The sequence below is a fragment of the Quercus suber genome, unplaced genomic scaffold, assembly GCF_002906115.3.
Source record: "Quercus suber isolate HL8 unplaced genomic scaffold, Cork oak 2.0 scaffold_1178, whole genome shotgun sequence".
Taxonomy (NCBI): domain Eukaryota; kingdom Viridiplantae; phylum Streptophyta; class Magnoliopsida; order Fagales; family Fagaceae; genus Quercus; species Quercus suber.
This window is the reverse complement of record NW_027070577.1, coordinates 56,911-71,594: the sequence shown is the minus strand read 5'-3', so window position 1 is coordinate 71,594 and position 14,684 is coordinate 56,911. Positions and strand designations below refer to the sequence as shown.

Genomic DNA, 14,684 nt, shown 5'->3' with positions numbered 1-14,684 from the left:
AGCATCCTATGTAAACACAAAACACCACTAAGCAAAACCAAATGCACCAAAACCATGAAAATCTTGCGCGCGGGCGTCTGTGTATGCAAGCACTCAAAAATGTACACATAATGTATTCATTTCAAATGAGTGACAATTATGACTAAATTTCAGATGATTAAAATTTAAAACAGACAACGCGAAATATAAAGATGATAAAGATAATAAAATAAATACAGGAACCAAACAGCAAACAAAAAAGAAGAAGAAGAAGAAGAAGAGAGACACATATTAGTTACCTGCACAAAATATGATCAGGTTGCCCTTCAATTCTGCACCACCCAATAAAGTATGCATTAAATTAATAATGAAAAAAAGAAAAGAAAAGAAAAGATGAATTAGTTAAAGCAAATGAATGGTGTAAGCAAGGGCAATGTGGTAACCTTTTGGCAGTGAGTGGGCCAAGAAGTGAGAGTAGCAATGGAGAACCATGGTACATAGATCCTGTCAAAATACAAAAATCTCAACAACAACAAAATTCTCAAATCAAACAATCAAAAAGAAAAAAGAAATTAAAAATATAAGAACCTGCGTAGGGAGACATTGATGACTGCTTCAACCAGTAACCCTCGGCCACTACAAAACAAAATCTAATTAAATTAAATTAAAGATCTAAGGTTGGAATTAACGGTGAAAGAGAGAGAGAGAGTACGGCGGCGAAGGCTGGTGAGCGGAGTGGAGATTTCGGGGCGAGAAGCGAGATTGAGGTTATTGGAAAAGTATATGAGTATTACTCTCAATGCCACTGACCCTATCAACCAATTCCAATACCATGACTCCTTCTTCTTGCTTTGCTCTTTAGCTTCCATTTCCTCCGGACCTGACCAGACCAGACCAGAAAGAGAGAGACTACCGGCGAGGGAGCAAGTCCCAGCTCCTAACTTTTACTTTTTCAGTTTTAAGTTTTAACTTCAATGGGATCATCTATCTATATGAAACGGTGTCGTAGACCCATAGTTTTTCTATTTTTATTTTTTTGGAAAAAGTTAACAAATATTTTATATATATTTTAACCCATATTTTCAGTTTTTAATTAACATTATACATATTTTTATACACTTTTTTATTCACACATATTTTTAAAAAGACTAAAAATTATTATTTAAATATATATACCAAACGGACCTTTTTTTTTTTTAATAAATTTTTATATGTAGTCTATTAACATATGTTTTTTTTTAAATGATACTAAGAAAGTTGTAGATTGCATAACAAGATTGTTCCCATTTCATTAATTTTCTAAATGTAATAATGTAGAGACTAATTTAATAATGTAGAGACTTTCATTAAATTATATGATTTTATATGAAATGGCGTCATAAACAATACTGCTATTTTATAAAATAAAATAATAAAAAATTATTTAAGTGATATGTTACTATAATAAGATAGTTGTAGATTGCATATAATATATATATATAATATATATATTTTTTTTAAGTAATATGTTGTTATACTAAGAGATATGTAAATTGCATAATTGCAAGGGATATATTCAAATCATATCATGTCCAATACAAAAGGCACTAAATACAAGTGTCAACCCATTACATATTATTCTCATTTTATTAATGTCCTAAATTTAATAATGTAGAGAGTGTCATTAAATGAAATGATAGAGTACACCTTTAAATATTTAAAATTTAATGTGAATCATACAATGAATCTAGACAAGTACTCAAGGAGGCTATGATCATAACCTCAAACTTGATTCTTCCAAGTTTCCTTTTTTATTTGAGATTAAATTCTATAAGGACGTGGTGTAAAACCTATGTTTTACCCCTCAAATCCCAACATGACACATCATCTTATCACATATTTAAGAATAAACACAATCACACTCAATCAATTCTAATACCCATAGATAAACTTAACTAAATTGGGAATCTATCAAGATGTTATTAGGTGTGATAGGATGTATTAAATTTTAATAAATTTTAAGTAAAATGCTAATGTGACAATCACTTATTGAATGGTGTAAAACATAGGTTTTACACTCCATCCTTATAGAATTTAATCTCTTTTTATTTTATTTTATTTTTTATATAAGATGAAATACATACGCAATACACAATAAACACACCTACCTGAATTTAACATTATCAATATTAATTTTTAAATTTTTGTTAACTATAAAAAATATATATATATATATTGTAAGGATAAAATTATGGTCTAAACTAATAGTAACTTTTTTTTAATGAAATCAAAGCTAATAGTATTGTCTTATAACTAATAAATCCAAGCATATTTGTATTTCTAGATCCTTATCAGGTAAAAATCTTTTCTATAGGTATCTTGAATTGGATTGAATTTTGATTTTAAAATTAACTTTCTTAAAAATATCAACTCAAGTAATTAAGTTTGACAAATATCATTTTTAGAATTATTATTTGTTATTTTCGTTCTTTTGGGGTGATCTAAGTGGTCTAAGAACGGCTTCAAAATAAAACAAACTCTATTTAAAACCTTTTCAACTAAAATTTTCTTAGCAAAATATTTTCTCCTTTTCAACTGAAAATTTCTTAACAATATATTTTCTCCAACCTACATGGACAAGTGCTTAGTAATTATTTCAAATTGAGACTTACTAGGGTTGTTAGTGAACCAATCTATCTATGAGCAACTTGAACTCAATTCGAAAAAAGACCTACTTATGTTCGTTTGTTTAGCAAACAAACCAAGTTCAAACATAATAATATGTTTGTGAACATGCAAGCTTGATTTAATTGTATACCTATCTAGAAGTGTATTTATAATTTTATATAAACTTAAGAATGGATTGTGTAAATTTGTAAATAAGTTTAAATAATATCAAATTAGTATTTATAGTTTATGGATAATATAGATTTCATTTGTTGTAAAATTCATATTTGTGAAGGGGTAAGAAATTTAAACATTATTATATTACATATGGAAAAAAAAAATCAAGAAGTTTGTTTGACAAAAAAATGAACCGAAATTGAATTTCTCATCTTATTTGATGATAAGCTTTAGTTTAATTTGTGTTTAAAATAAAATTAAATAAACATACTTGAACTTTTAATATGCAACTCAACTAGTTTCCAATCCTATTTACCAACAAAAATTACCACGAAATGATTGAATGGAATTCCATTTTTCTGTGCTTATTTCCTCAATGTTGCCAACAAGATTGAAAATAGACATGATAACCAAAAAGGATGAATAATTTAAAAAAGATATTTTCATTTTGGGGGAAATGATTCTATTCCCATGCATATATTGTGCGAAATTTTAATTGGTAATAAAACACATTACTAATTATAAACCAAACTCACATGATTTTGTATAGAGACAGAACATTAAAACCCGAACCATTGGCAGTAAAAAATAGAAATTGAGGAGAGGCTTGTTTTGGACATGGAATAAATACCAAACTTTGTTCTTGAATTGACGAGGTGATGGGTTGGATTCACATCTGGGTATTGCACCTGGTGCAATAGCTTATCAAAGGTTGAGATTGAAAGTTAAAAAAGCAACTTTCAATCTCAACCATTAAATAAAATATATTAAAAAAGAGTAAAAAAATTAAAGTTAAAAAGTGAAAAAAGTTAAAAAAATTGTGAAGGTATTGCACCTTATGCTGATCCGTGATGGGTTGGTAGTCATGTGGGTTAACCACTTCCTCACGTTGGGAAATCTGAGAAAGGAATAAAAGGTATCCAAGGTTGAGTCAATCACTCAATCCTATCAAATGCGGTAAGTGTTTGGTCAAATTTCTTGGGACTATAGAATTTAAGAATTGCACAATTTTAGATAAATCATACACGAAAGTTGCTATACATTATTATTATTATTATTATGATAGGTAATAAGGGGATTTTATAATTTATATAGGAGTAATAATAAGAGAGTCCATACAATTTGATAAGCTCATAAAAGTGATTGCTACTATGAAAATGAAAGTGAATATCTTAATTTTGCAATAATTTTTTTTAAATGCTTTAATAATTCATGAATACCTATTTTTTATCGTGCACAAAAACATCTAAGCATAACTCACTGACTCAACCCAATCCAACTTGACCTTTGTAGGTTGAGTTGGGTTGATTTCTACGCATGTAATGAGTTAGATTCAGAATTTATTAGCTCATTTCAATCAAATCCATACACACCGTCCATAAAAGGATATGATATTTAGTGTCACCATTATGAATTCAATTCACGTACATTCTTCCATAATTTTATTTTTGATACAAAATAGAAAGTTTATTTTTCTCTAATTTAAGTATATATGTGTGTGAAGTCCCTTATAAAGTATTTATATTTGTGAAGTGACCATCGCACAAAGATGTGCGGTGATACATTCTTCCATATTTAATACCTGACTCATATAGAATGAGTCCCACACTTCATGTGACACAAAATACCACCTCTATAGTTACACGACACATCATGTAAGTATAGTTACATGTATATCAATGACATAAAATCTTTTTATTTATTTATTTATTTTGCATAGAAGATTGTAGAAGGTGAGATCACCTCACAAGTTACAACTAGAAGCACCCAAGCACTTTCAGTCGTTCACGCTTCGCCTTACCATATATCTATAACAAGTATTTACTATTTTTCACTACTCCCTACTGCTAAATAGTATTATTAACAATTTCCCTTAAAAAAAACATATTAACATTTTTTTTTTTAATTAACTCCCACACTACACACATATATAAAGTTCCTTCCCCTAAAGTACAAGCATTTCCTTTCTTTCTTCTCCAAGAAACCGAAAGAAAATTCCTCACCGAAACAGTAAAAATTCTGAGTTCCGATAAATTCTTACCTTTAATGGCGACACCTAATCAGGAAGCAATCGATACCTTCATAAACATCACAGGCGCGACGGAAGCCATCGCTGTTCAAAAACTCGAGGTGTTTTTTTTTTTTTTTTTGTTCCCTATAATTTTGTAAATTGTTTTACAGATGAATTTTTAAGATTAATTTTGGCAGATATATCTAAATTTATTTTTCTTAAGCTTGGAAAATTCGATTCCCAATTTGACGTATATAAGTGTTTGAAAATTTTCGTTAATGTTGAGCCCAGACTTTGATTAGGGTTTCTGTCTGCATTTCGTGGCAATTTAGTTTGGTAATTTGTTTATATTTGACATTTTTGCGTGTTTGTGCGTGTTTATGGTTTATTGGGATGGGATTTTAGTTTGTTTGGGATGGTATGGTATTATTGTTGATGGTAATTGACTTGAGGTAGTTTGGTCAATTTTAGAGAGTGTTGCCAGAAAGATATTTGATTGGTTTTTAGTATTGGGCTGACCTAGGTGTCCTTGATGAATTTCGTTTCAATGGTGATTTATGCATTTGAGTGTTATTAAAGAAATGGGCTTACGAATATTTCATATGGTGGAAGATAAATGAATAAGGTTTCCTCTAATGGTGTTGGATTTAAATTTGTATTTTTTATGACTTGTTATATTGATATACTCAATAAAATTATGAAGCAAAGGCGGTGTTGTACCCAGTGCACGAAGCTCCAACTTTTGCAGGGGTCTGGTTCTGGGAGAGGTGTTTCATAAACAACCTTACCCCAAGTGCTTGACCAACATAGTTACAAAGCAACTCAATTAGCGTATGCTGTACTCGAATAATTGTAAAAACTTGAAAGTAAGAAACGAAACTTACTCCCCCAGCCTGGAATGAGATTTTTAATATATACCCAGTATCATAACAAATGGAGTAATGAGCTCATTCTATCTACTTGTCCTTGGGACACTCTTAGCGGGTTTCTTTTATGTTTTATACAACCGAGTTCTTGACTAACTTTAATTGTTTAGCAATTAAGTTCTTAATTTTTACTTGTCTGCAATATCTGTTATCTTGCTTACAAATAGGAGCATGGCGGCAATCTCAACGAAGCCGTGAATGCACATTTTACTGAAGGAGATAGAAACACACCAGCAAAGTAAGTTATTTTATTTCCTGTTATTTATCATTTTAGAAAGTATCTTTTTTTCGTTAGAAGACAAAAAGTATCAAATTTGGTTCCTCAATAATTACACACTGCATTTTGCAATGATTCATGCTTCCTACTTAGCATTGACGCCAAAATTCATTCTTTCATGTACAGCATGCATGAAGCCTCAGTTGCTGCTCCACAAGATGACTTAATGGATGTCGATGAAATTGAACCACAGGGACCTCGTTTACCACTTCTTTCTGCACCTATAAACACAAATCCATATTCTCTTCCTGATCCACCCTTCCGTAGAAATATTTTCAATATTGATTCTGATTTTCCAAACCGTGCACCCTTTGTGACGCATCCGAGAGAGGTTAGGGAGATTCCCATAGAGGTAAAAGATAACAATCGGCCAGCCGGTCACTCTGGACCTGCTCCTACCATTGAGGATGTCACTGGAACTGTGCATGCACATGGCCCAGATACTCGTGGGACTGTTATAATTGATGATGAAGACAATGAGGATGTTTCAGCTGCCTCAACTGCACAGTGGGGTGAACAAAAGGTTGATATTCTAGGTGATGGTTCTCATGACAGAAATATTGGGCCAAGTGCTCCTGAAATTGAGAATTTGCCTGACTATAGTAATGACATAGAAGAAGAGATGGTTCGAGCTGCCATTGAGGCTTCAAGACGAGAGGCTGAGGGTGCACACAATGTATGTGACGCTAACATTCACTGCCCCAAGCATGGCCTCCATGTTCTCTGTCGGTACTAAATTCATACCTATCTTGACGCAGGAATTAGCTGACCCAGTTCCAACACAAAGCCAATCTCACATGGAGGATGCTGAACTTGCACATGTTGTTTCATTGTCCCTGAAGGTGTGTTCTTTTACACTCTCTCTGTCTTTAAATTTTAAATGAAATCTTGGTCCCCTTTAACTTTGAATGATTTCAGACAGCACAGCAAGAGAAAGCATTGCGCGAGCAAGGAGAAATTGCTGTAGCTTCAAATGTGGGGCCTTCTAAACCAGCTGAGGTTGAGCTAGGAGAATTTGCTGCATCGAATGGGAGGTATCTGTCCTTTGTTGCTGCTCAGTAGTTGTTCACACACTTTCTTTCTTACTTTAGCATAGGCCTCTGTCAGGCTTTCACCCCTTTGCATATAGGTGGCGTTGAAACAATCATTCATTATGTTCCATCAAGAGTGAAAATTCATTCTTTTAAAGCTTAACTTAATATTGGCTTTACCTGGTACACTGATTCCAGGTCAAGTTAATTTGGTATTGAAGTTAGGTAACCATAGAAAGGGAAATGAAAGGACTAAAGAGGGATTAAAGCATCCATTGTCTCATAGGGCAATATATGGTTTCTTGCCCTGACAATGTGTATGGATTCTCTCTCTACCAGCCACAATGGTGGTGAACCATTTCTTAATTCATGATATTTGATTTATACTATTGGGAGGAGGAAATATGATGCGGGTATTGTGATCAAACTAGGTTGGAGATTGGAAGCTCATCCATCCATGAGGATGCTGAAGATGTGGAGGAGCAACCTCTTGTCAGGCATAGGTCCCAGCGTGTGTCAAAAAAAAAAAAAAAAAAAACACCTCGAGTTTTTGAACAGCGATGGCTTCCGTCGCGCCTGTGATGTTTATGAAGGTATCGATTGCTTCCTGATTAGGTGTCGCCATTAAAGGTAAGAATTTATCGGAACTCAGAATTTTTACTGTTTCGGTGAGGAATTTTCTTTCGGTTTCTTGGAGAAGAAAGAAAGGAAATGCTTGTACTTTAGGGGAAGGAACTTTATATATGTGTGTAGTGTGGGAGTTAATTAAAAAAAAAAAATGTTAATATGTTTTTTTTAAGGGAAATTGTTAATAATACTATTTAGCAGTAGGGAGTAGTGAAAAATAGTAAATACTTGTTATAGATATATGGTAAGGCGAAGCGTGAACGACTGAAAGTGCTTGGGTGCTTCTAGTTGTAACTTGTGAGGTGATCTCACCTTCTACAATCTTCTATGCAAAATAAATAAATAAATAAAAAGATTTTATGTCATTGATATACATGTAACTATACTTACATGATGTGTCGTGTAACTATAGAGGTGGTATTTTGTGTCACATGAAGTGTGGGACTCATTCTATATGAGTCAGGTATTAAATATGGAAGAATGTATCACCGCACATCTTTGTGCGATGGTCACTTCACAAATATAAATACTTCATAAGGGACTTCACACACATATATACTTAAATTAGAGTAAAATAAACTTTCGATTTTGTATCAAAAATAAAATTATGGAAGAATGTACGTGAATTGAATTCATAATGGTGACACTAAATATCATATCCTTTTATGGACGGTGTGTATGGATTGGATTGAAATGAGCTAATAAATTCTGAATCTAACTCATTACATGCGTAGAAATCAACCCAACTCAACCTACAGAGGTCAAGTTGGATTGGGTTGGGTCAGTGAGTTATGCTTAAATGTTTTTGTGCACGATAAAAAATAGGTATTCATGAATTATTAAAGCATTTAAAAAAAATTATTGCAAAATTAAGATATTCACTTTCATTTTCATAGTAGCAATCACTTTTATGAGCTTATCAAATTGTATGGACTCTCTTATTATTACTCCTATATAAATTATAAAATCCCCTTATTACCTATCATAATAATAATAATAATAATGTATAGCAACTTTCGTGTATGATTTATCTAAAATTGTGCAATTCTTAAATTCTATAGTCCCAAGAAATTTGACCAAACACTTACCGCATTTGATAGGATTGAGTGATTGACTCAACCTTGGATACCTTTTATTCCTTTCTCAGATTTCCCAACGTGAGGAAGTGGTTAACCCACATGACTACCAACCCATCACGGATCAGCATAAGGTGCAATACCTTCACAATTTTTTTAACTTTTTTCACTTTTTAACTTTAATTTTTTTACTCTTTTTTAATATATTTTATTTAATGGCTGAGATTGAAAGTTGCTTTTTCAACTTTCAATCTCAACCTTTGATAAGCTATTGCACCAGGTGCAATACCCAGATGTGAATCCAACCCATCACCTCGTCAATTCAAGAACAAAGTTTGGTATTTATTCCATGTCCAAAACAAGCCCCTCCTCAATTTCTATTTTTTACTGCCAATGGTTCGGGTTTTAATGTTCTGTCTCTATACAAAATCATGTGAGTTTGGTTTATAATTAGTAATGTGTTTTATTACCAATTAAAATTTCGCACAATATATGCATGGGAATAGAATCATTTCCCCCAAAATGAAAATATCTTTTTTAAATTATTCATCCTTTTTGGTTATCATGTCTATTTTCAATCTTGTTGGCAACATTGAGGAAATAAGCACAGAAAAATGGAATTCCATTCAATCATTTCGTGGTAATTTTTGTTGGTAAATAGGATTTGAAACTAGTTGAGTTGCATATTAAAAGTTCAAGTATGTTTATTTAATTTTATTTTAAACACAAATTAAACTAAAGCTTATCATCAAATAAGATGAGAAATTCAATTTCGGTTCATTTTTTTGTCAAACAAACTTCTTGATTTTTTTTTTCCATATGTAATATAATAATGTTTAAATTTCTTACCCCTTCACAAATATGAATTTTACAACAAATGAAATCTATATTATCCATAAACTATAAATACTAATTTGATATTATTTAAACTTATTTACAAATTTACACAATCCATTCTTAAGTTTATATAAAATTATAAATACACTTCTAGATAGGTATACAATTAAATCAAGCTTGCATGTTCACAAACATATTATTATGTTTGAACTTGGTTTGTTTGCTAAACAAACGAACATAAGTAGGTCTTTTTTCGAATTGAGTTCAAGTTGCTCATAGATAGATTGGTTCACTAACAACCCTAGTAAGTCTCAATTTGAAATAATTACTAAGCACTTGTCCATGTAGGTTGGAGAAAATATATTGTTAAGAAATTTTCAGTTGAAAAGGAGAAAATATTTTGCTAAGAAAATTTTAGTTGAAAAGGTTTTAAATAGAGTTTGTTTTATTTTGAAGCCGTTCTTAGACCACTTAGATCACCCCAAAAGAACGAAAATAACAAATAATAATTCTAAAAATGATATTTGTCAAACTTAATTACTTGAGTTGATATTTTTAAGAAAGTTAATTTTAAAATCAAAATTCAATCCAATTCAAGATACCTATAGAAAAGATTTTTACCTGATAAGGATCTAGAAATACAAATATGCTTGGATTTATTAGTTATAAGACAATACTATTAGCTTTGATTTCATTAAAAAAAAGTTACTATTAGTTTAGACCATAATTTTATCCTTACAATATATATATATATATAAAAAAAAAAACTGTCCAAACGCATGCTTTGAACAAATATTTATGGTCTTCTACTGCAATAGGTGCAAAACTAATTGGTGTGTGCTCGCAGTGCAGGAAAACTTTTTAGAGGAAGTGAAGCTAACATGTACATGCAACCAGGTTTCTTTGGTAGGAAAGAAAGTGATGAACTTTAAGGCTGATGATTAGGTGAATATTATACACTATAAAAGTGATTAAGACTTGAATCCATTACTAAGACACTCCCATATACGGTTTAAATCCAAGAACAGTATTATAATGACACTATTATACTCGCTAATTGCGATGTTCTCTTTCCAAATTTAGAAGTTTATATATATATATATATATAGGTTTCTTAAGTATGTTGAGTCACCTTCAGGTAGTCAATAAACTATTTTATGTTTTATATGTTTTTTTTTTATTTAGATATTATACACACAGAAATTGTTCGTTTTCTTGTATTGACTGAGTGTGAGGGTTGACCTTTTGTTGCAATGCAAGCAAGTCCATCAAATTTTATATTATCTCTCTCTCTCTCTCTGTGAGAGGCTAGATTAAGTTAAAAGGAAGATAATGCTATTGAAATTGAAGAAAAATAAAGGTTGTAATACTCATATTGGTGGTTAGTCGAGGTCGCACGTTCACGTTTGATTAGCCGCTCAATTTGTAACACCTAGATGATTAAACATTTAATAAACAGGTTATAAAACCAACTAAAAATCATTCTATGATTATAGAAAGGCAAAGTGCAGGATTTTTTTTTTCTTCTTCTTATTAAGAAGCGGGAATAACGAAGTTGACAAAGCCTGCTTGGGTTAATTAGTGAAGTTAGTAATCAAATAAAAATTCATATGACCCGAGTTATTTGAGTTATGACATATATGCAATTATGCATGCTTTGTCAGAGGTGTTGACTTGGCAAACAGGTCGTGTTAATCGGGTTCATGTCAAAACGGGTTATCATAAATGTGTTGCAAGCGAGTTTGGTAGATTGGATTATGGGTTTATCCGTATTTTTCACATGCAAAAAAGATAAATAAATGAAAAAAAAAATACTAAATATCAAAAAAAAAAACATAAATTCGTTAGTTTACAAAATTTAAAGTTTACTAGCAATATCATCACCATAAAAATGAAATAATTTTCCATTAAATGCCCAAAAAAGACCTAGGTTTGATTTTTTTTTTTAATTATTACATTAAAAAAGTCCATAAAATTATATATATATATATATATATATGTGTGTGTGTGTGCGCGCGCGCGCGCGCGGCACGCGTGTGTAGGGAAAAAAAAACAATAAGAGAAGTTTGTTCACTTGTAGCAAATGAGATTGACAATGGCAAGAATATTATGAGGTTTTTTGCAGAAATTTAGAGCTTAGACCAATGCTTAGAGCCTTTTATCACACCAGAGAATGTAAAGATATTGTTTCAATCTGAGCTACTTTGATGCTCTCAAATTTTATATTGTAAACTCAATTTCTCTTAAACTTGTTGTCCCATGGTCAAATTAGAAAGAAGACTTTTTACTTTTTAGTGGATGTTATTTGATAGTTGATTCAATGTAATAATTACTTTGGATGGTTGACGTCATGTTACTTTTACGTGGTTTAACATTTGGATTGATTTGCTAGTTTATATAGTATGATTTTTATATTAAAAAAAAACCAAAAAAAAAAAAGTTTAGAAAACAGGTTGAGTCATCAGTTAATATGTTTTTACTTTTGGTAAAAAATCTTAGATTCAAGTTGGGTATTTTCCTTTGGGTTTGAATCAAGTTATCGGCCCGAGTCCAATTTTGCTAGATCTAGAGACGGTGCAGTGGAGAAACATTAGTGGAATATAAGCCAGATACACTGGTTATGGGAATGTATAACAATGCCTTTTTTTTTTTCCAAGAACAATCCCTATCCTTTTAATTTCAAAGAAATAGAATCACTTCTTCATATTCACATTTTCATTTTATGTTTATTATTTCAAACAAAAAATTTTAGATTTAGAATTTTTTTTTTTTGAGAAAAGATTTAGAAATTTCGATGTGTACATCATCTCAACTAGTATTATAAACATTTAAAATGTTTCAAAAAAAAAAAAAAAGTATTGAAATACTCTGTTTTATTAAAGCTTTATTCTTTTATTTCCTGCTTTTTTCCTCGCTTCATTAAGACCTCTAGTTATTGTGGGTTTATATAATTTTATTTTTTTATTTTTTTTTTTTTGAGTAAAGGGTGGGGCACTCGTTGTATTTCCCTTTATATAATAATCAAATTCAAACATTTAGCCAACATTTAATCTTTCATCATACTTTTCCCCTCGACCCCAACTTTGATTTTAGAATTTAGGGGTAGAGAGAAGAGAGACTTGGACTAGAGGGATGTCAATGAAGGCTACATTCATACATACAGACTCGTTAGTCAATTAAAATAAGCTTATTAAACAGAATAATATTTTAAGTATTGTTAGGTTAGCATTTGAAACCAATAAGCATTGATTTAGGTAATCTTATTCATATAATTATTACTATAAAATTCTTTTTCGCTCGGAATATGTTTTCCCTGTTTTGTCCAGTATGAAAGAAGATGGGGAGGAGTGTCGATGCATAAATGAGGATACACGTACACGTCATCCAAGAATTGAGGAAGACAATGAAACCATTTTCTAGCTTTTCTCTTCACTTAAATCCAAACAGCACCTTAGTTCACTTTCATTTGACTGCTGGTATCACATTTATATAATATAATATAAAATAATTGTTTGAACTTTGAATAAAGAAACAAAACTATTGAGAAAAGCAAGCTGTAAATGTGGTCACCCATGACCTATCCATGACCTGGGATAGTCATTAACGCTTGGGCCTCGGAAACCACCTGGAAGCTTATGTATATACAAAGACAAAGCCTACCTTGTTAAACAATCAAGTTCGACTCAGATTCATTTATGCAAATGCAATCTTGCGCAAGTATTGTTCTTTCGGTCGCACTGTAGGGCACATGACCCTAATAACCTAATGTAACAATACCGATTCCTTATGTTAAAAGGCTCAAATATTAATTGGGACACAACCATTTTTGACCATCAAAGTTGTAACATTTTATTTTTCAAGAGAGTTATGACTCATGACAGTCAATCCATCTTAAATATAGAACTAGGGCTCGCTCATATATATGATTATTTTCTCTATAAATTGTCAAAAAATATATGCATGTCAAAGAAATATTGCTCGACGCCGCGTAAGTATGTATAGGCATGACTTCAATGCAATGTGTTGTTAGTAGCAATTTGCAAGAACCGGGTCTTATCATGTACGTATATATTCACTTTTGCAGTGACATGGAAGGGTTAGTAACATTGATATTGAGAGTTAGGAAAACAAGTTGGAGGTTTTTTTTTTTGTTAAAAAATAAGGGAACAAGACAGGTTGTGATGCTTCTTTAGGCTTGTTGGTTGCTTAGCATGAGTAAATTGCCAGAGCGATCATAACAACTACAAAACTAAATTGCCAGAGTAATGAGTGGACTTGGACCCAGGCCCCTTGTTACTACGGCTTTTCGTCTGACTCACCAACAAATGTCAACTACTGAATAATGGAAAGCAACAAATGTCAACTGATGTATAATGGAAAGCTAGTCTACCATGATGGCAACACTGAATCAGAACCCTCCCTTAATGACTGAGTTTTATTTTATTTTAATTATTTGATAGTTGAGGTATGGGAAATTTGAACCCTGGACGTTTATCTTAGAAACACTGAGAATAGTTGAGCTACAATACTCTTGGCTGTAATGATTGAATTATAATTTGTCTAAAAACTGGCATCTTATGGACAGTTACGTTTGATATATCATACATTGGTCCTATTTTGAGAGGAGAAGAGTCCAACAACCACATGTACGAAAGTCAGAGCGCCAAGATTGGGCTTTCTGATATCTCGAAGGTTCATTAACTACAATATTTTTCTCTTTTCCTTTCTTTTTGTTTCTTTTTTGATCGAGCACTTCTCAAAAAATTTAAAAAAATCTTTGATCGAGCAGCACCTCCTATTTGTCAATAGTAAAATAAAGTAGCCCACCAACTGATGCTATTGGACTATAGGATTAAGCATTTAAGATTATCATAACTGAACCCCACTTGACAGAGCTAATGTGGCTTCCCATGAATCCCATGCTCCCCATCTCTGTCCCCTCTAAACATTTGTTCCTCAACAAGTGTTACAATCACATCCAAACAAGGACTTCCAAAGAGGCAAAGACTAAACACCCCGTACCTTTTTGAATATTAAATAAAATAAATAAAGGATAAAAATTTTTTTTTATTTTAAAAAAAAAAAAAATTCTAGCAA

At 31.6% G+C, this 14,684-nt stretch overlaps 2 protein-coding genes across 2 annotated transcripts; one reads left to right on the top strand and one right to left on the bottom strand.

Annotated features, from left to right (window-relative positions):
- Positions 1–187: 187 nt before the first annotated feature.
- Positions 188–950, bottom strand: LOC136065806 (GPI transamidase component GAB1 homolog). The gene is made up of 4 exons (XM_065769485.1): positions 692–950; positions 568–615; positions 423–483; positions 188–311 (listed from the first exon to the last, which is right to left on the bottom strand). Exons 1-4 carry the CDS (start codon positions 846–848, stop codon positions 275–277), a joined length of 303 nt encoding a protein of 100 aa, XP_065625557.1. The 5' UTR covers positions 849–950; the 3' UTR covers positions 188–274.
- A 3,758-nt stretch (positions 951–4,708) lies between these two features.
- LOC111999472 (plant UBX domain-containing protein 8) lies at positions 4,709–7,719 on the top strand. Its single transcript, XM_065769484.1, has 7 exons — positions 4,709–4,932; positions 5,907–5,977; positions 6,143–6,692; positions 6,775–6,858; positions 6,935–7,050; positions 7,479–7,560; positions 7,663–7,719. Exons 1-7 carry the CDS (start codon positions 4,849–4,851, stop codon positions 7,717–7,719), a joined length of 1,044 nt encoding a protein of 347 aa, XP_065625556.1. The 5' UTR covers positions 4,709–4,848.
- Positions 7,720–14,684: the final 6,965 nt, after the last annotated feature.